The sequence below is a fragment of the Squalius cephalus genome, assembly GCF_949319135.1.
Source record: "Squalius cephalus genome assembly, chromosome: 9".
Taxonomy (NCBI): Eukaryota; Metazoa; Chordata; class Actinopteri; order Cypriniformes; family Leuciscidae; genus Squalius; species Squalius cephalus.
The window spans coordinates 21187974-21211398 of record NC_137130.1 but is presented as its reverse complement, the minus strand read 5'-3'; the positions used below and the strand labels follow the sequence as shown (position 1 = coordinate 21211398).

At 38.0% G+C, this 23425-nt stretch overlaps 1 protein-coding gene across 3 annotated transcripts in view; it reads left to right on the top strand.

The window, feature by feature from the left end:
- Positions 1-6144: 6144 nt before the first annotated feature.
- LOC307164505 (uncharacterized protein) overlaps positions 6145-23425 on the top strand; it is a 103004-nt gene continuing 85723 nt past the window's right edge. Inside the window, exons 1-2 of one of the 3 annotated variants that reach the window (XR_013822296.1) lie at positions 6152-6222; positions 21651-21683. Coding sequence is in view for 1 of the 3 variants with exons in the window: in XM_079881426.1 (XP_079737552.1) it covers positions 6166-6222 (57 nt within the window). In the remaining 2 variants the exon portion in view is untranslated. Of the gene's footprint in view, positions 6223-21650; positions 21684-23425 lie in introns of those variants that run through there. The other 2 variants (XM_079881426.1, XR_013822295.1) reach the window with 2 other exon arrangements.

Sequence of the window (23425 nt, the reverse complement as noted above, 5' to 3'; positions counted from 1 at the left end):
GCCCGTGCAAAATCAGTTTTTGTGTGTTTTTAGTAATTGTTGGTTTGGTGTGTTTGAGTGCTCATTGTTACAATTACACAGCAAAAGTTCAGTGACATTTTTTTTTGTGCATGGTAGAAAGCACACAGTGAACTCCGAGAAAACGCTGCGCTTGAGTAAACAGTTTGTGTATAGGCAACTACAAATGATGCCCGTGAAAGAGACTGTGAACGCATTGAATAGGATATGTTTAGTTAAGCGCACCAGAATGAAATATAATATTCAGAAATAAACAGCATAGCTGACTTACAGATTCAGTTAACATCCACAAATGAATAAGCGTGTCGATTCAGGGAGCAGTGCAAAATGCCCGTGCAAAATCAGTTTTTGTGTGTGTTTTTAGTAATTGTTGGTTTCTTGGTAAAGAAAACACATTTTTACTCAAATTAATCAAAATGGATTTATCACGTTTTGGATCCAAACTATAATATTCAGAAGTAAACAGTGTAGCTGACAGATTGTCAGAATGTTTATTTTTAAACCACAACCTTCTTGGGGCTTCTTTGACCGATACAACTCTCTAGTGTCAGAATGTTTTTAAACCACAACCTTATAAAAATGATATATTTAACCATATCTTTAGCATTTCTCATCCAAACAACGTCAAACTTGGCACTGCACTTACTCGTGACCGTAGCGAGACACCTGTCAAGTTTGAAATCCATCGGACTAACGGTTCGAGAGATATGTGGTTAACAGACACACAGACAGACAGACACACACACAGACAGACAGACGTTTCTGTAATTTTTAGAGAGATACACTACCGTTCAGAAGTTTTGGGTTGGTACGATTTTTTATGTTTTTGAAAGAAACCCTTTTATGCTCACAGGGATGCATTTATTTGAGCAGTAAAAAAATGGTAATATTGTGAAATATTATTACAAATTAAAACAACTTTCTATTTTATTATATATTTTAAAATGTAATTTATTCCTGCAATTGCAAAGCTGAATTTTCAGTATGTCATTACTTAGTCTTCAGTGTCACATGATCCTTCAGAAATCATTCTACCGTAATATGCTGATTTGCTGCTCAAAACAGTTGCTTAATATTTTTGTTTTCAGGATTCTTTGATAAATAGAAAGATCAAAAGAACAGCAATTATTTAAAATGTAACATTTTAATTGTCTTTACTGTCAGTTTTGATCTATCCTTGTTGAATAAAAAAATTTATATAAAAAATCAAAGTAAAAAAACTGACCCCAAACCTTTGAAAAGTAGTGTGTGTATGTATGTATGTATGTACACTGTAAAAAATTTGCTGTAGTTTTGCAGCTGTTTGCCAGTAACTTACTGTAGATTTAAATTTATGTTATTTACTGGCAACAGTTTGTTCAAAGTTAAATGAACATTAAACATTAACAAGTCTTTGTCTTTAAAGAATAAAATTATAAAATAACAATCTAATGCAAAGCATTCTGGGAACCAGAAATATTCATCAACCTTTTTCTGTTTTTTTCCTTCAGATTTTGGTTCCCAGAATGCTTTGCATGAGGATGTTATTTTAGTTTTATTCTGTAAAGATAAAGACTTGTTAATGTTTAGTTTTCATTTAATTTTGAACAAATTGTTGCCAGTAAATAACATCAATTTAAATCTACAGTAAGTTACTGGCAAGTAGCTGCCAGTAATACTGTATTTTCTACAGATTTTTCTAACAGTGTATGTATGTATGCATGCATATAATTATAAAAAATATATATCTTTTATATATTTTTTCCATTATAATTATAAATTTATAGGCCATTTTCCCACTGTAAAAACCATGAACCCACAACTCTTAAACTTTAAACTCTTCATGTTTATTTACCACATGAACAATATGATAACGCATCTCAAGTGTGTGTGAACAGCCATGTGGGGTGCTCAACTCAGGAGTTTAAGCTTTAAGTTTCTGTACTCTGTCAAAGGGAAGGGCATGACAAGGATGACTTTATGCCCTTGTCTTTCGTCTGCACACAACAGTTCTGGTGAAGGTTGTTCATGCGCCAGGCTCTATTACAGTGACAAGGCAATCGAGTCCCTTTGTGGGCGATGATTCTACTTCATTGATTTACAATGGAAAGGATATAATTTTGCTGGTGTTGGCAAAAAGCTCAAATGTCAGGCTTTTCAGAATGCCAGCATTGCCTTGTTCGCAGATGAATAAGGAGAAAGTCACCTTTTGTCTCCTGTTAAATATTCCTGCATAAATACAAAGGAGCATAATGCCCTCCTGATAAAAGGAAGCCCTGATTTATCCTGATTTATCCTTTAGTGTATAGATAAAACCTGCAGATAAATGCCAGGTTGGCCTTTTCATTTTTGTTCTCTGCGGTTCGCTTCTCTTTTTACAGCATATTGAGTTTGGAAGACGGGTGTCGCTTTCAGCGACGCTTTGGTTTTGTGAAAAAGGACACAACTTGCACTGCCTTGCCATTATCAGTAAAATATATAAGTTTATCACCAAAGATGCTTCAAACCTGCACTAATGGGGTTTGGTTTGAAGTCTGAGTTTAGGACATAATGGGTATGCAGTTTAACAATCTGTTATTGTTGACAAAAAGTTTGACTCCCAGTCTCTTCATGGTAACGTGCAGTTAAAGTGCACTACCTGTCGTTGAAATGCGAAAGGGATGGCAGGACGGCAGGACATGGAATCAATTAGCTTTTGACCAGACTATACACACTCACTCTCTCACACACACACACACACACTCGCTTGTCTAAGAACCTGTCTTTCCCTTTCTTTCTCTCCTTTTTTCTATTCAGTAGCCTGTGATCATTTAGATTTGACATGCATTGTGGCTGAGCTGGTCTCTCTCTTTTGCGCTCTCTCTCTCTCTCCCTCTTTTGCTACTGTCTGTCATTAATTTCCAGGCTTTACAATTTGCCAAAAAAGAAAGAGAAAAGAGTGAGTGAGTGGTGGAAGGATAAGAGCTCAGTGTCCTTTTGAAGGGGTTTGTTATTGCACAAAAACAGCCGCCCAATAATTTTTCGTCAATGTTTAACTCTAAAAGCTTTTCCCCGTCAGCTTTTGAAAAGAAGAGCAATAAAGCCCTATTCATACGGACTGAATAAAAACAGTCCTCTGGGGGCTATGACCGAAGGGCTTCTTTTCTTCTGCCTCTAATCAAATAGGAACTGAAATGAATTAGAGTTTTCTTATGAAAATAGCCTTTGTTGTCAGGCAGGCCAGTAATTCATAAACAATAAGCAACGTCATTGTGTGGCTAGTAATATATTCATGCTGTGGAAAGGCTAGAAGGCAGTGCAGGACTATGGCTCTGTGAATGAGGGGAGGGAAGGATTGGTCCAGGACTCTTCATTTGCAGTCTGCACAGTGGGTGGTTCTGGTAACCACCAGTTTCTCTCCGTCTCTCTCTATTTCACTCATGCTCCTGACATGGTCTCCTCATTTTCCTCATGCTCTTCCTTTTAATAATGCTTTCTTTTCCATCTGGCTTCTTCCAACAATTCCTGGGTGAGTTCGACCTTATTCGAAGGCCTCCGCTCTTCCCTTGTGTTTTGACCTGTCAGGTTTTTCGTTTGCTTTCACATTCCCCTCCCCTCTTCTTTCCTCTGAGCAAAGCTATATATTCTTAAGAACTTCGGGACGCCGTTGGATTCTGCTCCCAAACTCGTCCATCTTGGAAAAAGTAGTGGATTATCTGATGTAGGACGGTATGCGTTTGAAGGTATGCGGTCTGAGGGCAAGTTGGATCTTGAACCTCAGGACAGGATTGTCACTGAACACAAGTGTCTACTAGATCATTAAGGATTAGCGTTACTCTTTTAGTGGACCTGGAGGTCTGTCATGTTCGTTTTCCAACTTAATATGTGAACATTTGCTTTCATCACTGTTTAGAGTCCATCACTTCTTTCTTGCTGTTCTACTTCGGAACTAACAATGGAGATTAATGTTTATTACAGATTTGTCAAGCTTGTTTCCATCTTATGTTACTTGGAGCTTTTTCAAATAATCAAGGACTTAGTATTAAACAAGATATCCTTTTGGCATGAAGTTTTCAACTGTCATGATCGAAAATTAGAGGAGCTCCTGCAACTGGTGCTATGAAGACTTGTGTCATTTTCATCAGTGGATTTTTCATAGCCTATAAGAACTTGAAACCTGCTTGATGACACTCAAATAAATCACCAGCTATCAACAGTACGTGAGTCTTTCTGCCTGTTGTGATAATATTGAGTTTTGTCGCGAGTATACTTGAAAAACTAATTTATTTGAGTTTTCTAATGAGTTTGACAACTTCTTGAGAGATTTAGAGGTTAATGATGGAAGAAAACCTAAGTTCTCTTTATTTCTAATGAAAAGCGCTATTAAATTTACGCTATTAAATATTATAATGGCGCTGAGGCATTGAAATAAGCGACAGCTCAACTCCTTTGACAACAGCGCTTCAAGCGAAGGTTAATTTCTCCGCCCACTCGTCTAGTTTTCATATATTTCACAACGTAGCAGACACATTAGAAACACATTCAACAGCTTGAAAACTTTTAAGATATTTTAACATTCAAATATACATCCGAATGCGCGCAACCTTCAAGGATGGATAGCTACCACTGAAAAGTCTCGAACGTAATCTTCCTGTCAAAGCTTAACCCATAAGTCAGACGACCACAAGTTTATATCTCCTGAACCTCCCGCTTTATAATATCTTAGAATAGTTTGTTAGATAGCTGCTGTTGATCAAACTGTCCATCAGTTGTGTTCTCGTTAAATCTGTAAGTTGGTGTGTGTGTGTCCACGCCTCCACGGTGAAATCACTTGTTCTACAGTGTCGTAAGTCACAAGCTGAGTCAGTACTGGAGCTCAACAGCAGGTGGCAGCGTTGCTCCATGAGAAATTCGAGGACGTAAAGCCAAGCCCAGTAGGTTGGAAAATGACAGGTGTCATAAATACAACTTGAGACGTTTTTACACAGGCAAGTTAATACTGTTGAGCAGGCTTTTTACCCTCTCGAAGTTTGGTGTGCAGGCGCAATTTCATTAATCATTTCATATTTTATATAGGCTAATAATTAATTTCTGCAGTTTCTGTGTAAATGCACGTGTTAGAACTATAGCAGTGCATGGTTGTCGGCCATTAAACCCAACCTCACGAAAATTAGCCATGCTTTTATTATAGTAAAAAGTTTGTAACCATGTTTTTTTTTTTTTTTTTTTTTTTTGTGGCAGATTTATTACCATTTGTATAACCACAGTTCTACCACGGTTAAACTATTGTTAGTGTAACAAAACCATGGTTAATTTGTGGTTACTACAACCATGTTTTTTTATTTGTAGGCTACTAAAACCATGGTTCATTTTCATAAGGGCAGATTTTAACATGCACACAAATGGTCATCACTAACAGCTATTAAACAGCAGCCCCAAACTAGTTTTTCATAATACAGTAAAGTTAAGTTAGTATGAGCCACCACAGTCATCAAAAATATGGAAAATAGCACAAAGAGGAAATAAAGTTGTATTTTGGGTTAAGATTACAAAACAGTTACCATGGTAAATACACAATACTAATGACCTGTTAATAGCCTAGGCCTAAAGCATAGGCCTATAACTGATCCTAATAAATAGAATAAACATCATACCTGAATGCTAATCCTTCCCAGCTAATGTACCAGCTATGTAATTCATTGGTACTTTTTGGTAATTTCATGATTTACCAATTGAAAGTGATGTGACAACCACACTCGGAATTTGTCCTTTCCTCTGTAACCCAAGTGTGCCACACAAGTCCTGAAAAGTGAAGCCAAAAACGTTGTGTTTTGCTCATAAATCCCACCCTCTACATGTAAACTAATTGGACATAAGACAAACTAAACAATCAAATATGAGAGTGTGTCATGATTGACAGATGAGATTGACAGCTTCTCTGAGCGAAGTAGTGAGTAGTGACTGAAGCACTAACAGACTTTTTTCGGGAGGAGATTGGAGCTTTAACTTAAATTTCTACATTTTCATAACTGTTTATTTCACGCTGAAATAATGAGTTGTTCTTGTGTACTAACTTTGTACTAAAATGTACTAACCGATTCTGCTGGAGTATGGGCGGGACCTTGATAGTGCGGCTCCACTTTATGCTCACTCACTACTGCGCAGACTCGAGTCCCGAATCAGCGCAAGATGTCAGCGCCATATTGGGATTTGGGACACACTTTCCTACAATGGAAGATAGTGAAGGTGCGTTGTCCATCTTTTTTTATAGTCTGATTTAACCCATCAGTAAGTGCACACACATTAGGATCAGTCAGTAGTGGACACACACACCTGGTCCCGGAGCAGTGGGCTAGTGGTTCAGGTGTCTTGCTCAAGGTCACCTCAGCCGTTTCCTGCTGGAAATTGATAATCGAACTTGCGACCTTCGGGTTACAAGTTCGACGTGAACCATTAGGCACAACTAATTGAAAACATAACAAAAAACAATGCATGCTTGTAATTTCATTTGCCCTTTATATATAATGAAGTGATATATCCTACAGCACGCGGCTATGTATTTGCGTGTGCAATCGAAGAGTGCGCGCTACGAGAACAGTGCTATAATGTCTGACAGGAAAGTTTGTTTTTCTGAGGTGAGAATTTTTTTTTCCAATTTACGAAAATAATTAGAATAATGACACTGAGATATAGCCTGACAACATTTTATTTGACAGCAGCACGCTTTACTTACTTCTGTTAGACACAGTTTGTCAACAGCTTTTACGCACGTCTTTCAAAATAAAAGTCTCGCATTAGAAAAACATTTAGAATTGCGTTTGTTTCTTTCGACTACAATCTCTGCTTGTTACCCACTCAAAACGGACTTGCAGCCCACTTTTGGGTTGCTCCCCACCAGTGATAGATAGATAGATTGATTTTAGCCTAACTGTCCCTATAATATAGACTAGGCCTACTGTTCTTTTAATAGCGTTAATATTTTATTTGCCTGTTGCTCAGCTTACTACTAATAGTACAGTTAAATGGTGTATTTTAAAGAACTATTGTAAATTTTGAATGAACAATGTATAGTTATTGTAGTCTGGCTATCACCAGACCAAGCTCAATCTTTTAAAGGCATACTATGCAGTTTCCGTTTTTGTCAAACAGCGACCCCTAGAGTCGCTGTGGAGTACTTGTATTTAACGTTACTGTCGTAAATACCACTCACGCAGAGCTGTCTCTGCACCAAGCTGCAACATTCTAATCTGAGAAATGAAGCCTACCCGGAAGTGCGAAAAACTGCAATACATCTAAAATCCGCTAGGGGCAGGTCCCAAAAGGGAGCAAATGTCCATAGACCACCATGTTAAAATGTCCGTTTTCACAGCATAAATTCATGTTTTTACAGGTTGGTCCCATGGACTTTTATTGTATTTTTCGATAGGTTCCGAGTGCCTGACAACTGTGAGGGGGGTGAATTTTTTTCTAACTTGTTAGTTTAGATAGTATTTAGATATAAAATGTATGACAAATAAGGGCGTGGTTAACTTTGATTGACAGCTTGATTGACAGCTGATAACGAGCATAGGCTGCGCCAAGGAGAATGACAACATAAGAAGCGCCATTTTTTTAATATACAGTTGAAATATAATACTACTGTTTTTGTATCATGAAATGTAGTTTTTCAGGCGAGAATGTAGTTGTTTAAAGCTCAAATCTGTGGTTTATTTATAAAGATTTATGAAAATATATCCAGGTTGTGAGATCCAGACGATCACAGGGCGCTCGGCGCTCATGTACCCCGCCTGGAACAGCCTTTCCTCGGCTAGTCCTTCTGACATTTGCCGCTGACTCTGGCGTCTCTGTAGTGGTTAAACATGAGATATAATTCGTCTTGTGTATATCTAACGGGCGATTTTTGCTCTCGTGAATCTATAATTTGTTCCCTGCAATCGTTTTGGCTGCGGGCTAAGTGAAGTTTCATAACTTTATAAGCTATTTAACTTTACCGTTGTATGGTTAGACTAGAGCGCTGACTTTGTATGTTTGACTGAATTGTTTGCTTTATTTGTATAGCTTCTTGTACCTTTTACGTATACTTTTATAATGGCTATTATTGATAAAACTGAAATTTAACAAAAAGAGACAGGGTTTAGGTTTCGTCTGTCTTCTAGTAGCTGTGCCAAGAGAAATCTGAATCATTCCCTTCCGAAACTTGCAGAGACGGAGAGTGTGAGTAGGAGGTGTCCATGAGCTAGGAGCAGGAGCAACTTTTGCTAAGTATTCTGATTAATTATTTTGTCATTTTTGCCTCTTCATCCCCCCGATTGCCCGCGAGCTTCTCCTACTGTCCATACGGTAATCTCTCTACTGTGCGACAGAGTCGCGTGGTTTTGACGCAATCGTTAGCCTATTTTTACAAAAACGCCTTCTACGGGGCCATAATGTAAGATACAAGGTAATGGAGCCTTTTATACATTTTCGTGTTTCTTTAGAAATAAATAATGGACAAATGGAGTCTTTAAACACCTCAGATGTAAAGTTATTCGCTGTCAAAGTGACGCCAAAATGAATGGGAGTCAATGGAATGCTAATCAATGGCGGCGCCCGGGGAAGCTTCAATGTTTTCCGGAACATTGGCCCCCTGGGCAGGAAATGGGGGGGGGGAGGGGTTTGCTATAGAAGATATGTGTACAATATGTTTAGCCTACATTACAATAACAATTTTCGGAAAAAATAACATTACGATGTCCAGAAATCAATTTCAATAGTAGGCTACATTGGGTTTAATTTGCCATTTAATGAGATCTACTGTACTAATATATATTGTTAGTGCCGAGAATTTTCACGTGTATAGAGAATAGAGAAACGAATAGAGAGTCTCAGCGGCGTCCGAGTGAAGACTGTGCGCGAGCCACAAGAGACACTGTATCCATGCCAGTGGATGTATTTGGAATTTTGATTTCAAAATTCAATTTCCTTTAAGCTTTGTGTGTTTCTATTAAAGGAAAAGTTCACACAGAAAGGATCATTCTGTCATCATTTACTCATGCTCATGTAGTTCACACAAGCAATCTTATGCTGCACTGGCAGCCTCAGCCATCATTTATTTTCATTGCATCTATTTTCCATACAATGGAAGTAAATGGTGAAGAAAGTCCATTTTGGTAGTGAGTATCGTAAATGGACAGAATGGTCGTTTTTGTGTGAACTATGCCTTTAACAGGTAATGTGCAGTATCTGGCTTGATCCTGAAGAGGGCGCGCAAGACTGTTATAAGAGACTGTTTACATGATCTAACTGCGCTGATGAGACTCGCTTTATAAAGGTTGAACAGTTGCCTATTTGTTTTGCAAAGGGCAATTTGTAATTGGACTACATGCGGAATACACTTTAAAGACAGAGTAACTAATTAACTCAGATTTAATAAAAAAAAAATTAGGGAAAAAAATGATACATGATTATGTTGCCCAATAATTAATAAACACAGTGGCTTTCTTTCCCTTTGTTTATCCAGCAAAAATAACTCACCACACATTACCAAAAGTGCAAATGTCATTATTGTGGTTAAATAAGATTAGATTTATTTTACAATTAAACATCAAAAGCTGAATCAATAACCCCCAAAAGTATAATTAAAGTATAGTGACAGGAAATTCTCTCACCATTATATGTGCAATTGTTCACTGCTACCTCCCTTTCAGAGAGACATGGCTTCACACACACACACACACACACACACACACACACACACACACACACACACACACACACACACACACATATATATAAATATATAAATTACAAGATGTGACATTCAGACATGGGTGAAAGGAAAGACTCATCTTGTTTCTTACTACATTCATAAATAGATGGGCGTTGGCATGGGAACACACCCCTGGCTGCTACCTGAATGAGGACGCAGGGCCTCTGCAAACTGCACATTTTTACCTACAGCCGTATCCATGACAACAAAGATCCGTGCCCACTATCGGGCTCTACTATTGAATATTTGATTGACAGATGTCCAAATGTCAATCACTCCCTCTCAGGTAAACAGTCCAGGCGGTTTTCAGCGTTTTTTTTTTTTTATTGCAGATATCCTTTCCTTTGCTTGCACACACACTATATGCAGCTTGACAGGGTCATAGGTCATGCACACTTATTTTTGGCAATATTGGCTTGACGCTAACTTTTCTCAGAAGTTGAAAAATTTAGGAGCGCAGTAAGATCTTTAGGGGCGCAATGAAAAAAAATAGTTTTTCCTTAATAAAGGGATACAAGGAGACATTTATAAGCAAAATTATTTCATTTATTTGAATGCAAAAAGTACATTCAGTTTTTTTTTCTGCCGTAAAGCAGTATTTAAAGGGATAGTTCACCCAAAAATGAAAATTCTGTCATTGAATACTCACTTTCATGTTAAGACTTTCATTCATCTTCGGAACACAAATGAAGATATTTTAATGAAATCTGAGAGCTTTCTGTCCCTCCATTGACAGCTATGCTACGCAACTACCATTTTGATGCTTCAAAAAGTTAATAAAGAGATCATAAAACTAATCCATATCAATTGAGTGGTTTAGTCCAAATGTTCTGAAGAGACACACAATCACTTTATTTGATGAACAGATTTAATTTATTCACATATATAAACATTCATCAACTCGCATCAGTTATGGTAAACGGAAGCTCAAGTATGAGGTTCATTCTCGTGTTACGCAGCACGTTTGAGCTTCCCCAAGAGGTTTGTTCCCATGTCAAGCAGGTTCGGTTGAGCTTTTGTTTATGTTCGCTGATGAATGTTTATGTTAATAAAAGCCTGAATTCAATCTGTTCATTATATAAAGCGATCGTGTCTCTTTAGAAAATTTGGACTAAATGGCTCAATTCATATGGATTTCTTTAGGAACTTTTTGAAGCATCAAAGTGGTAGTTGCGTAGCTGTCAATGGAGGGACAGAAAGCTAATAAAAGCTCATTCAAATATCTTCATTTGTGTTCCGAAGATGAATGAAAGTCTTACGAGTTTGGAACAACATGAGGGTGAGTATTCAATGACAGAATTTTCATTTTTGGGTGAACTATCCCTTTAATTATGTGTTATTTTTACTTAAATTTTTATTAAAGGACTTGGGAAAAAAAAAAAAAAAAAAACTTGAAAAAAGAAATGGCTGAATCGTGGTGACTGGTCAGTGGACGAGGTGCAGACGTTCTTCTCGTTATAGCCGAGGAGCGGATCCAGCGAGAGATACAGTTTTTCAGCAACTTTAACGAGCAATAAACCCACCCACTTTGAAGCGGTCGCCTAATTAACTGAAAAGCAAAAGCAAAGCGAGCCGAGCCGTACCAAGTACCGCGCCGAGTCGTACCTTGCAGTGGAAAAGCGTCAAGGCGGGTTTTTATTTCTCATCTCCATAAATATACAGTGAGGAAAATAAGTATTTGAACACCCTGCTATTTTGCAAGTTCTCCCACTTGGAAATCATGGAGGGGTCTGAAATTGTCATCGTAGGTGCATGTCCACTGTGAGAGACATAATCTAAAAAAAAAAAATCCAGAAATCACAATATATGATTTTTTAACTATTTATTTGTATGATACAGCTGCAAATAAGTATTTGAACACCTGTCTATCAGCTAGAATTCTGACCCTCAAAGACCTGTTAGTCTGCCTTTAAAATGTCCACCTCCACTCCATTTATTATCCTAAATTAGATGCACCTGTTTGAGGTCGTTAGCTGCATAAAGACACCTGTCCACCCCATACAATCAGTAAGAATCCAGCTACTAACATGGCCATGACCAAAGAGCTGTCCAAAGACACTAGAGACAAAATTGTACACCTCCACAAGGCTGGAAAGGGCTACGGGGAAATTGCCAAGCAGCTTGGTGAAAAAAGGTCCACTGTTGGAGCAATCATTAGAAAATGGAAGAAGCTAAACCATGACTGTCAATCTCCCTCGGACTGGGGCTCCATGCAAGATCTCACCTCGTGGGGTCTCAATGATCCTAAGAAAGGTGAGAAATCAGCCCAGAACTACACGGGAGGAGCTGGTCAATGACCTGAAAAGAGCTGGGACCACCGTTTCCAAGGTTACTGTTGGTAATACACTAAGACGTCATGGTTTGAAATCAAGCATGGCACGGAAGGTTCCCCTGCTTAAACCAGCACATGTCAAGGCCCGTCTTAAGTTTGCCAATGACCATTTGAATGATCCAGAGGAGTCATGGGAGAAAGTCATGTGGTCAGATGAGACCAAAATAGAACTTTTTGGTCATAATTCCACTAAACGTGTTTGGAGGAAGAAGAATGATGAGTACCATCCCAAGAACACCATCCCTACTGTGAAGCATGGGGGTGGTAGCATCATGCTTTGGGGGTGTTTTTCTGCACATGGGACAGGGCGACTGCACTGTATTAAGGAGAGGATGACCAGGGCCATGTATTGCGAGATTTTGGGGAACAACCTCCTTCCCTCAGTTAGAGCATTGAAGATGGGTCGAGGCTGGGTCTTCCAACATGACAATGACCCGAATCACACAGCCAGGATAACCAAGGAGTGGCTCTGTAAGAAGCATATCAAGGTTCTGGCGTGGCCTAGCCAGTCTCCAGACCTAAACCCAATAGAGAATCTTTGGAGGGAGCTCAAACTCCGTGTTTCTCAGCGACAGCCCAGAAACCTGACTGATCTAGAGAAGATCTGTGTGGAGGAGTGGGCCAAAATCCCTCCTGCAGTGTGTGCAAACCTGGTGAAAAACTACAGGAAACGTTTGACCTCTGTAATTGCAAACAAAGGCTACTGTACCAAATATTAACATTGATTTTCTCAGGTGTTCAAATACTTATCTGCAGCTGTATCATACAAATAAATAGTTAAAAAATCATACATTGTGATTTCTGGATTTTTTTTTTAGATTATGTCTCTCACAGTGGACATGCACCTACGATGACAATTTCAGACCCCTCCATGATTTCAAAGTGGGAGAACTTGCAAAATAGCAGGGTGTTCAAATACTTATTTTCCTCACTGTATCTAGTAAAGCTAATGCAAGGGCTAGAAATCAATTCATCATTTGCTGATACTTCCTCGTCATCATGGAGAGCGCAGTTCATGGTTGCATAGCAACGACAGACGCTACGGGAGCGCGCATGCGCTTGTGGAAAGGAGACAGCGGCGCGGGCGCGCTTTACACACGTTTTTAGCATAGGGACGCGATATGATGCGCTGTGCTGTTTGTGTGGATCACGTGATTATTATTTTTTCCAACAGACAACATTGGTTCATTGGTCTTTGTTCAAAAAACTTTTTTGTTAAAAAAAACCTTTATTCGCATACGTGCACCTAAATGCATTTTACACATTTACTGCACACATCTATTTTTAGTCGCAAATGCGAGTGTCGAGACCTGTGTTTGTATGTGCTTTTACTTCTTTTTAAATTGACATCAGCTCTGACTGCCAGTTCGCTGCTTTACTTAGCGAGTGTATTTTTATATGTGATGCGCATTAGCGGAGACAGATCCGCTATACAGAGCTGGGCCATCTTTCATAGCAAAGAGACGGTATTAATCCATCTCCTCGGCCTAAAATAGGCGCTGTACTTAAAGTACTACAGTCTCTTCCATATTAGAGCGTCAAAGTGGAGATTCAATCACAGTAATGGTCAGCGTCTCACGGCGCATCTCCATCGATCCGGGGGACAGTGTATTGGCTGCATTAGTGAAAAGGAAATTGAGTGCTATTTTCTAGTCGTCACAATCTATTTGTCATTCAGAATTGAGACATGCGGGTCTATGGTTTGAATATGAATGTCAAAGCTGGCCTGAGGTCTCTCTCTCTGTCTGTGTGTGTGTGTGTGTGCCCAAGTGAGATAATTCCTTAAAGTATCCAGTTTTTTTTTAATAGTATTATGCTATGTACTGCTATACTATATATGAATATGCTATGTAAATAAATAAGATCAGTTAATAATATATATTTGAAATAGTTATTAATCTTTATTAATATATTTAAAAACAACTTGAATATTAAAGTATTTTATAAATTATATACAGCCTATATAAATACATAATACTTTATATATTATATAATCTGTGTGTGTATTTTATATACACTGCCTTTGTGTGATCCTTCATGTGCCGCACAGCCATATGGACCATTAACCCTCACAGTTTTATCTAACACCAGTGATATATATATGTAATACACACACACACACACACACACACCAGATGGTTATGTGCGGTAAAATGCGATTCAAATGAATACGGTCAAATTTGTAACTAACTGTTATGTAATGTTGCTTTACTGTGTTAAAGCGTATTATGCATGATTTAACTTTGGACAGGTTATTTGTTTTCTTAATAAAGGCGCAGGCAGCACACAGCGTGCGCAAACCCTTTTGTTGTGAATCATTACGAGCACTGTAAATTCTCTTATCTCTAGCTCTGATAACCCATTCACAATCTGGCCGTAAAGAATTTGATAGGCTAATTGAATAGGGCTTCGATGCACACTTTTGTAATAGAGCATTATAAATCTGGAACGGAGGTGACAGGGGTACAAAAGGGTGCGCTTTAGGGCGAGACTCCCTCCCTTTCAGCCGCTGACTTTACAATAAGTTTAGCAGCTTTGAATGTTGGGCTGTAAGAGAGTGCTCTCTGCTTGAATCGATTGCCCCCACCTAACAAGTCCTCTGCCCTCCAACATTGAGAGAGCGAGAGATGGATTTGTTGAGGGCAGTGATACAGAGGCCTGGCTGCTATCTTGATCCTTCATGTGCTGCATAGCCATATGGACCATTAACCCTCACAGTTTTATCTAACACCAGTGATTAGCGTCAAGGCCTTGCAGTCCTATTGACGGCATGTGTATGCAAGGGAGATGATGCACGACTATTACCTCTCTAACATTTATCTCCTTTTGTCTGTCTTTTCACATTTAGGGAGAGAATTAGTGGAGGTCTGCTGACTTTCTGATGTGATGTTGATAGCATTATTTGCCAGTTTGTGTGAATTGCTTCCCTAATTTGTCTCTTCTCTTGTGGTTGAGTCAGTATTGGATGAGGTGATCTTGTTCTTTTTCTTCTGGCTTGTAGCACAATAGGTTACAGGTTTATCTGTTTTAAGCACACGTTCCATGTTCCCTTTTTTCCTCTTAGTGTTTTAAGAATTGTTCCAGTGTGCTATATAATTTTTCTATGCAAGTCAGTGATTAGTGTGGCCATACAGTAATATATTAATTATCATGGCATAATCTTAGACGTAATATTAACTTGTTGATTTCTCTCTTTTAAACAATACTTTGTGCATTCACATTCATTTCATTTTCCCTCTTATGAAATTAGATATCTTTTAGCAAATTTGAAAATATATGTTTTTAATAGAAATGTGGTTTTATAAATATTAAAAGTTATTGAATTTTTTCTCAGCTTGCCTGTTGGGTATGTGAGAAAAAAGACAGAAAGCCTGGATTAGGTGCCAGTGGCAGAAGTTTGAAAACGGCTATATCAAATAGCTGAAAAGAAGAAATGGATGGAAAATTGTCTATATATTATACTGAACAATATATTAAAATGTGCTTAAGTAAATATTATAATTAACAAGTGGATAGTTCCTGGGATATTTATATTTGTCTTGCTTATATTTTGGCTACAAAAAGAAACTATTAAATATTTCCACTGTCATTGAAAGCAGATTTATTGGATGCATGTTGATACAGCAGGGGCACGTTGTCACACGGTATACGGAGTGAACAGGATTATAGGATTTTCAGCAATTAATACATTACAGCAGTTCTAAATCACAAAACAAATTATGAAATGACAAAATGTTAAAAATAACAGAAATTTTAAAACATTGTTTTGGACAATTTTGGTTACACTTTTTATATATTTTATATATTTACTATTTTAAGGTGTCCTCCTTACATTGTAATTATAGATTTAACTACTGAGTAATAATAAACTACATGTACTTACTATAGGGTTAGGTTTAGGATTAGGGTTAGCTGCATGTAATTATGCATAATTTACTGTTACTATAGTAAGTGTGTGTGTGTATGTGTGTATATATATATATATATATATATATATATATTAGGGGTGTAACGGTACACAAAAATCACGGTTCGGTACGTACCTCGGTTTTAAAGTCACGGTTCGGTTTATTTTCGGTACAGTAAGGAAAAGAAATGCAAACATTAAACTGCAGGTTGTTTATTACTATAAACTTTTTTTAACAAGTTGTTTACACTTTTTTAAACACTTTTTAATAAAATATAATAAAATAGATATAAAATAAAAAAAGAATAAGAAATAAAATACTGCTGCAAAGTTCTCCACTAAATAAAATACTCTCAGTCTCAAACCAATATCACATAATAAAATATAATGAAAAATATAAATAAATAACTATGATTACAGTGCAGGAACAGAAAATAGCCCTATATTAAAATAATATTAAACAAATATATTAATGTATTATTATTTTTCAATAATCAATCAACAATCAATTTACGATTTTTTTTTTCCACTTTTTTAATAATTATCAAAATAAAATATAGTCCAAAGCTATAGTACAAAGCTATTATTACCAGAGCATGTGATCAGAGCAGGTCATTTTACCATTGTTGCCAGCATGACTATACCAGCTCAGCAAACAGAAATCTAAGTTACTACTGAGAAATTTCACCTTATTTGAGCGGACTTTGCTTTTCCAGTGCGTGATCGGTACATGATTGGAGTGTTTGGGCCGTTAACGACAGAGCAGAACGCGCAGCGCAAACACGGACTCGAACATTGAGCAGAAACCGCAGCGGGCCGACACACACACACACACACACACACGCGCGCGCACGCCACGGAACGGAGAGTGCGGCGGCGCACACGAAGCGGAAAAGCTTTTTTTCGCCCTGCAGTCTATTTCATTGTTACAGTGACGACGGGTAAAACACGGGTAAAACCAGAGAATGTCTAATAGGAAAAAACATTAGAATCAGCTGCAGGGCGGGATGGATTTGCGCTGAACGCGGAGACTTCCGCCACTTAATATGTTCGTGCACCGTGCACCGAACCGAAAGCCCTGTACCGAAACGGTTCGGTACGAATACACGTACCGTTACACCCCTAATATATATATATATATATACACACACACACACACACACACACACACACACACACACACACACACACACATAAGGTGAGAGATCAGAGAGTCCATTCATATGTTTTTTGACATGAAAGAGTGAGAACAAGAGTGGTACATTTCTAGTTTTAAATGGCACTTGCCTTTGCAAGAGTTTTAAAATTATTTATTTTTCAAGGACAGTCATTTTATTAAGAGCTCACACAAAGGTGTTAATATTAATCATGTTTTCCCCACTGTCATTCATGCTATTTCTGGTTAATACCTGCTCTGCTTTGTTATTCATGTTAGAAAATATTACAGCAGTCTGACACCAGTGTAAGCGTTTTCCTTACTAAAATCTTTTACTAAAGTCTTCTGTTCATCCACATTAACATTGAATCCAAAATTCAAAGTACAGTCAATTAACCATTTTGTCAGACTGGAGTTCACAATCAGATCAGATCATTAGGCAAGTTTTATGCTACAGATGGTCAGCCTAGATGTCCTTAGATTTTTTTTCTGAATGTCCTTGAAATATTCTTCCCTCTCATGAAATTTTATATCTCTCAGCAAATTTGAAAAGATGTATTTTTAATACAAATGTGGGTTTATAAACAAAATTATTACATTTTTTCTCAGCTTGCCTTTTTGGGTTTGTGAGAAAAATGAAAGACATCCTGGATTAGGTGGCAGAAATTCAACTAAGCCCATATCAAACAGCTGAAAAAATAGAAAATCAATGTAAAATGATTCTGAAATAGTTCATAAAATGTTTAGCTAAAGCTATCTTATTGTTTGGAATAATACTGCGTCTGCCTGCTTTGTTGACCATTGGTGCGCTGCACCCACGACACCCACTGAAGCTCTGCTATAGAGTTTGACCCTGACCTGCTTAATGAAACTAAGCTCAGTACGACATTTAAGTGAGGCGTTTTACTCGTGTGGACCTCACAGTATGCCTGTGTTTTGTTTCAGGGCGCTGGGCACGCACATACACTCACACTCACTGCACTAATATTTATGTATGTTTTATCTGTAATGGTGTTTAGTGTGCTCTTGAATGCTGAGGGTTGTTGACAGTGAGAGGGTAGGTGTGCGCTGCCATCACTTTACCTGTCAGAGCGAACACACACACACACACACACACACAAACCTGTCAGAGAGTACGTTTTGAGTCAATGGTGCTACATGGAAAGGACTGTAATGGCGTCTATTTCGACACAAGTGCTGTTCTCTTAAATTGAGTGACACTTACATTTCTGTCACTGCAGCACAGACAGTGCAATTTACAGGATTTGGTGACTCGCTTCATTTATTTATTTATCTCAAAACTGATTAATCAACATGGAGTTTAATTGATGTAGTGGATATTTCGCTCACATGAAGCTAAATGGCTTTATTTGGTTGAAGAGGTTGGAGAACTTGCGAGTCTTAAACCTAATTGTTCTGGTCAAAGGGTTAATGACACATACTGTAAGAGTGTTCACGAAAGAAAAAGAACATTTAAATAGTTCTTTGAACTGTACTTTTCTGTATTCATGTTGGTGTCATGTGGTTTTGAAAAACCTTTATACTATTATTAAGAAAAGTTACAATTTCATGACTAAAACTGGTGTATGGTCTAACCATCAAGTGATAAATAATGTATTTTCTTTATACCATGATGCATACGAGTGTACTCATCTTAATCATTATTTTCAAAAACTGTAAATATATTTTTTACGATAAAGTTTTTTCTTTTTTCAAGTATCATGAATAATTATTAAGGTGATGGTATTTTACTATCCGACCTAACCTTGTCTTGTCATAAAAAAGCCAACAAAGGTCTTCAGGTATCCTCTCTATGATATAATTTCCTTTTTTATGTTTCTTTTTCTTGTTGCTTGCACCACATGTCTTTGGTTTGGTAGACAGAAGTTTAAAAAAAAAGATAAAAGTTGCATCGCCCTGACAGTTTTTGAGTTTATGCCCCTAAAAATGTCAAATGATTTTTAATATAGAAATGAAAAACATGCTCATTATAGAATAGATGTATCCCGGTCATTATGTGTGAATTGCATTTTAATGTTTTTTTTTTTTTAATATATTAATCGATCAGGATCAAGTATGTGAGGTATTGGTCAGTGATTGGAAGAAACTTCAAGTGCACTAGTTGGAACGTACAGAGTGGTTGAAGAAGTAGCAAGAGAAAGATGTGAAGACGATAACTCGAGTGCAGTTGTGCAGTTCTCCTTTCTGTTTGTAGGTGGTGCTTTAGCTGTGCGTTTGACCTGGAAGACAATTTGACTCCATAATCAAACTGAAATCAAATTTCAAGGAGGCCTTAATTTCAGTTCATTTTGTCCTTACTTCAGATCACATTTTCTTCCCATTGTTTGTGCAGTCGTTGCAATATCCAGGGGTCCTCAGTTTTTGAATGCTAATCAAATTAAATTTGACCTCCAAAGAAAATATACATTCTATTTTAGTATACACTCTCTCATTATCTCCCCGCCCCCCCTCTCTATGAAGGTGTATGTATATCCTCCTGGACCATGCAGATCCAGTCGACGCTTGTTTGTATGTTTCGATGTGTGCGCATGGGGTGTTGTGTGTATGTGAGACAGGGATGTGAGTGATTTTGGCAATTGCTGAAGTGGGATGCGAACTCATCTTATTTACCAGAGAATAGGCCAATTAAGGGCGAGTTGGGAATGAGCTGTGGTGCAGGAAACCAAGTGAATGTTCCATTGATTAGCAGTGTTCGCTTAATCACAGTCTCTCATAAGCTCATGTGCCGCTGTCAGCTGGGGCTTGCTCTTCACTCCTTTTCGAGGAGCAAAGGTTCGGGTGTCAGCGTGGAGGTGACACAGGCCAGTGATTACGTTTCCGTCTCCTCAAAGACATCAGGATGTCATCCAGAAAAATGAGGCGCGATTAGCTCCAGCAACTTTTCCTGCCGCATGAAAAATAAGAATTCCCAATTTGCAGGAAATGGGAAGTTTTCATTGAGGGAAGGCTCTGAATGAGCGCTAATGCTGGTGTTGTGTGTGTGTGTGTTTGTGGAGCGTAATGGATGGTGTAAAACATCAGCGCGTATTGACGCTTTTTCTCCTAAAGCCCTGCTTCCCCTTTTTTCTAGCCTTGCCTAAATTTGCGCAAATTGAAAAGCGATAAAGAAGCAGACTCGTCTAATAAGCATTACTTATCATATTAATTAAAAGAGGATGACACAATATGGCTGACAGCTGTGGGTTTTGATTTGTTGTGTTGCTAATGTGACACTCATTATACAGGTCATGGTGAGACAAAGCCGCAGGGGTAGCCGTGGTAACATGCAGATGCAGAGACTGAGGCCTGCTCCACAAACACTGAGGTCTCGACTAAACAGCCCATAATTACCTCAACGCGCAGACAAACAGTAACCATGGAGAGGTGAGAGGCAGTTATGACCTCAGAGCGGGACATGGATTCAATTCTGTAATTGTTTTTTTAATGGAATTAGTTTTCGCCAGATTTTTCGAGAGGATCCGTCTTTCTGCGCAAAAGCTCGCATTCAAAGGCGCCGGCCTTAATGACGGGATGAATGCTGAACTGGCTGTGCTCGGCTCTTTATCTTCCATCTCTCTTTCATTTTATGAGGTTTGTTGAATATGTAGAGTAGCACAGAAAACATATTAGCGCTCTGACCCGTGAGGTGACTATCTTCCCGTATTGCACCTATCCTGTTTTATTACCAGCCTACCATTCATTTGGATTATTAAAGGCGAGTCTGAGTACAGAGGGAGTTTTTAGTCGGTTGGGGAGCTGCGAGTTGCTCTGAAGGGGTCCACGGTGGGACTCAGATGTGATGGATGCTTTTTTGGGACTTCTCTTCTGAAGTTTTGAATAAGGCGTTTCAAGTTATATACAAGTATTAATTACCACGTTGATGTTGATTACCACAAAAATGAATTTCATTTCAACAAAATCTGTGTTACAGTGAGGCAGTTAAAATGGAAGTGACTGTTAAAATACTCACTTTCTCAATGGTGTTTCAACAAAACATGAACAATATGCCTGATTTACATGATTTTAGTAAGAAAACAATTCTTACTAAAAAGGTTCTCTGTTAAGTTGTATTCAAATTTACAACTTCAGTGACAACCTAACGCCTAAAACCTTAAAACAACTAAAAATGAGCTTGCATCTCAAATAATACACAAGTTTTAACAGGAGAATGAATGTAAGCACTTATAGAAAATTATAGCCTATGTGTCATGCTTCAAAAATTCACTTTCAGTGCAAGGTAATCAACATAATGCTATTGATTGAGTTTAGTATTGAATGTTCCTTTAACATAGTCACTAATAATCTGAAGATTTTAAGTTAGTAAATAAAACATTGGAATCCATTTCCTTGCCCATGAAAATGTTGAAATGAAATGGCATTATGCAAATCTAATCGTACTATATGCTATATAAACCTCTCTTAAAGCATTTTGAATATTCATACCTCCAAATGTGTGTGTGTGTGTGTGTGTGGTCTGTTATGTGTGAAACAGTATCTGAAATGACTGACAAAACATTTCTGCTTAATACAGTGAAGGACGACAGGACTTCATGAAGTATTAACCGGCGTGCTGATCATGAAGTCCTCTCATGCACATTGACTGTTGCGTTGGCATGCAGATGAAAATGATGTTATGGCTGCATACTAAGAGGAGGTGTGTGTGTGTGTGTGTGTGTGTGTGTGTGTGTGTGTGAGCGAGCATGTGTTTAGATGAAAGACAATATAACTACGCGTAATGACTTTTCTGTGTGTGGCCCTAGAGACGGGACGTTTTCTGCCTATTTGAACATTTAGGAAACCGCTAGAGATGGTTCATCAGAGCTGTGGTGTATTAGATGTGATCTGACAGGATCTTATGGAGATTCGAGCACAGACCAGACAGGGGAAAGAGCGAGGTGACGACGAGGGGTCAGGATTGGATGCCCTGAAACGCCAGAGGGCACACAGAGCTGGAGGTCACCGTGGTTGGGTCAGCTCAGAGGTGATCCAATTCCCCTCTAGTTTCAGCATTTCTAGATTGTGCGAGATTGTGTGCGGGTCCTTTTGAACTCACTCCGCTCAGAGGTCAGCAGAAAGAGATGAAGAACCATAACGTATCATAACAACACTGTGTGTTTGTATGCTGTTGTGTGTTTGTGTAGCTGTGGTCGTTTTTAAATTGATTTCCCGCGAGTTGAGTGACAAGGCTCTGATTTCAGTGCTCATATAGAGTATATACGTTTATAAGTTTTAATGTATGTGTGAATGGCACATTAATGTTGGCGCTTGTGAATCTAAGTGACATTGACTGGGCCAGACTGTAATTAGGGATCGAGTTGTATGGTCTGTGAAAGCAATGCATAATGGGATGTTTCCTCTGACACTGAGCATTTCCCAACAGCTGCCTGTCAGTCTGATCTCAGCCCCTTTAAAAGAGGACACTTTAATTAGTCACAATCCCTAGAGGAGCCTCTCATTTACAGTCATGCCCATCTTGATGTAAATCAGCTTTCTACCCATCACTCTTTTCTCCTTTCACTCCTTTTTTTATCTAGTTTCCCTCCATCATTCCATGGCTCCATCATTATGTCATTTTATTCCCCACAGCACACCTGTCTCTCTTTCACTCCATATTTGAAGTTCATTTTATCTGCCCTCACCGTCCCACCTATTCATCTACACCATTTCTCATTTCCTTCATCTCCATTTCCTTCAGCTCTGCCAAGATGACTTCTCTAACTTGACCACCCAGACTTACTTTGGTCAACCATTATTTTTTTAGTCCTGGGTCAGTGACATCACGCTAAGATTTTGTCTGCATCTATTAATTTATTTAAAATATATATTTTTTTTGTTATAAAAATGCAACTATTACTCTATAATTACATTTCACTTTCATAATTTAGGAGGCCCAGAATCATAAATGTCAGGGTGATCTGACTGTCCTGTTATGATAATGAAGAAAAACAGCCTCATTAAAGGAGGTGGATAAGAATAAAACTTAGTAATTTGAGTAATGTATTGAGTAAAATAATTTGGCATAATGTTTTATTATTAATAATTAGAAAATAATGATATTTAAAAAAATGCTTTCAGTGCTTATTGATATTTGGGGGAAGGCATCATGGCAAGGTTAGTTCAGTTCAGGTTTTAAAATGTCACGTCTCCCCAAAATGTAATAATCAATAAAACTTAATTAACAATTCACATGATTATTATAATTCATATATTAATATACATTTTTTTTTTTTTTCATTTTTGGTCATTAAATGTAAACTTTTCTTGAAAACTGTATTTTTTCCTGAAACCAACATGAGTACAAAGAGT